This window comes from Corvus brachyrhynchos, unplaced genomic scaffold (genome assembly GCF_000691975.1).
Source record: "Corvus brachyrhynchos isolate BGI_N302 unplaced genomic scaffold, ASM69197v1 scaffold139, whole genome shotgun sequence".
Lineage (NCBI taxonomy): Eukaryota > Metazoa > Chordata > Aves > Passeriformes > Corvidae > Corvus > Corvus brachyrhynchos.
Window position 1 is genome coordinate 494,726 of NW_008246062.1, and position 631 is coordinate 495,356.

The 631-nt window shown below is 60.9% G+C and overlaps 1 protein-coding gene across 1 annotated transcript in view; it reads left to right on the top strand.

Annotated features, from left to right (window-relative positions):
* STOML2 (stomatin like 2) overlaps nt 1-631 on the top strand; it is a 26,368-nt gene that overhangs the window by 15,050 nt on the left and 10,687 nt on the right. The window contains exon 8 of the mRNA XM_008643000.2: nt 275-403. Coding sequence (XP_008641222.2) covers nt 275-403 — 129 coding nt within the window. The remainder of the gene's footprint in view (nt 1-274; nt 404-631) is intronic.

The window sequence follows — 631 nt, forward strand, 5'->3', positions numbered from 1 at the left end:
CAATGCGATGCTGGTCAAGGCTCGGGCCAAGGCAGAGGCAATTCAGCTCCTGGCAGCTGCTCTGGCACAGCAGGTGAGTGATGGCTGCTTGGACCAGCCACTGCTTTGGTGCTGGCACTGGGGGAGGTGAAACCATGGGCAAGGTGGCACCTGGCTTTCTCCTGGACACTCCCTGGCACCTTCAGCAGCAGCAGGGAGTGAAGATCTTTGGTGGGCTGGGGATACAGGCAGGGATGAGCTGTTGGTGGCATGTGACCTTTCTCTCTGTTCCCAGCACGGCAATGCTGCTGCCTCCCTGTCGGTGGCAGAGCAGTACGTGAACGCTTTCTCCAAGATTGCCAAAGACTCCAACACAGTCCTGCTGCCCGCCAACACCGGCGATGTCACCAACATGGTCGCACAGGTCAGTGTAGTCCCCTGTGTCCTGGGCTGCATCCAGAGCCCCGTGGGCAGCAGGGGAGGGAGGGGATTCTGCCCCTCTGCTCCGCTCTGCTGAGACCCACCTGGAGCACTGCACCCAGCTCTGGGGTCCCAGCACAGGAGGGACAGGGACCTGCTGGAGACAGTCCAGAGGAGGGCACCAAGATGATCAGAGGGCTGGAGCAACTCTGCTATGAGGAAAGGGTGAGAG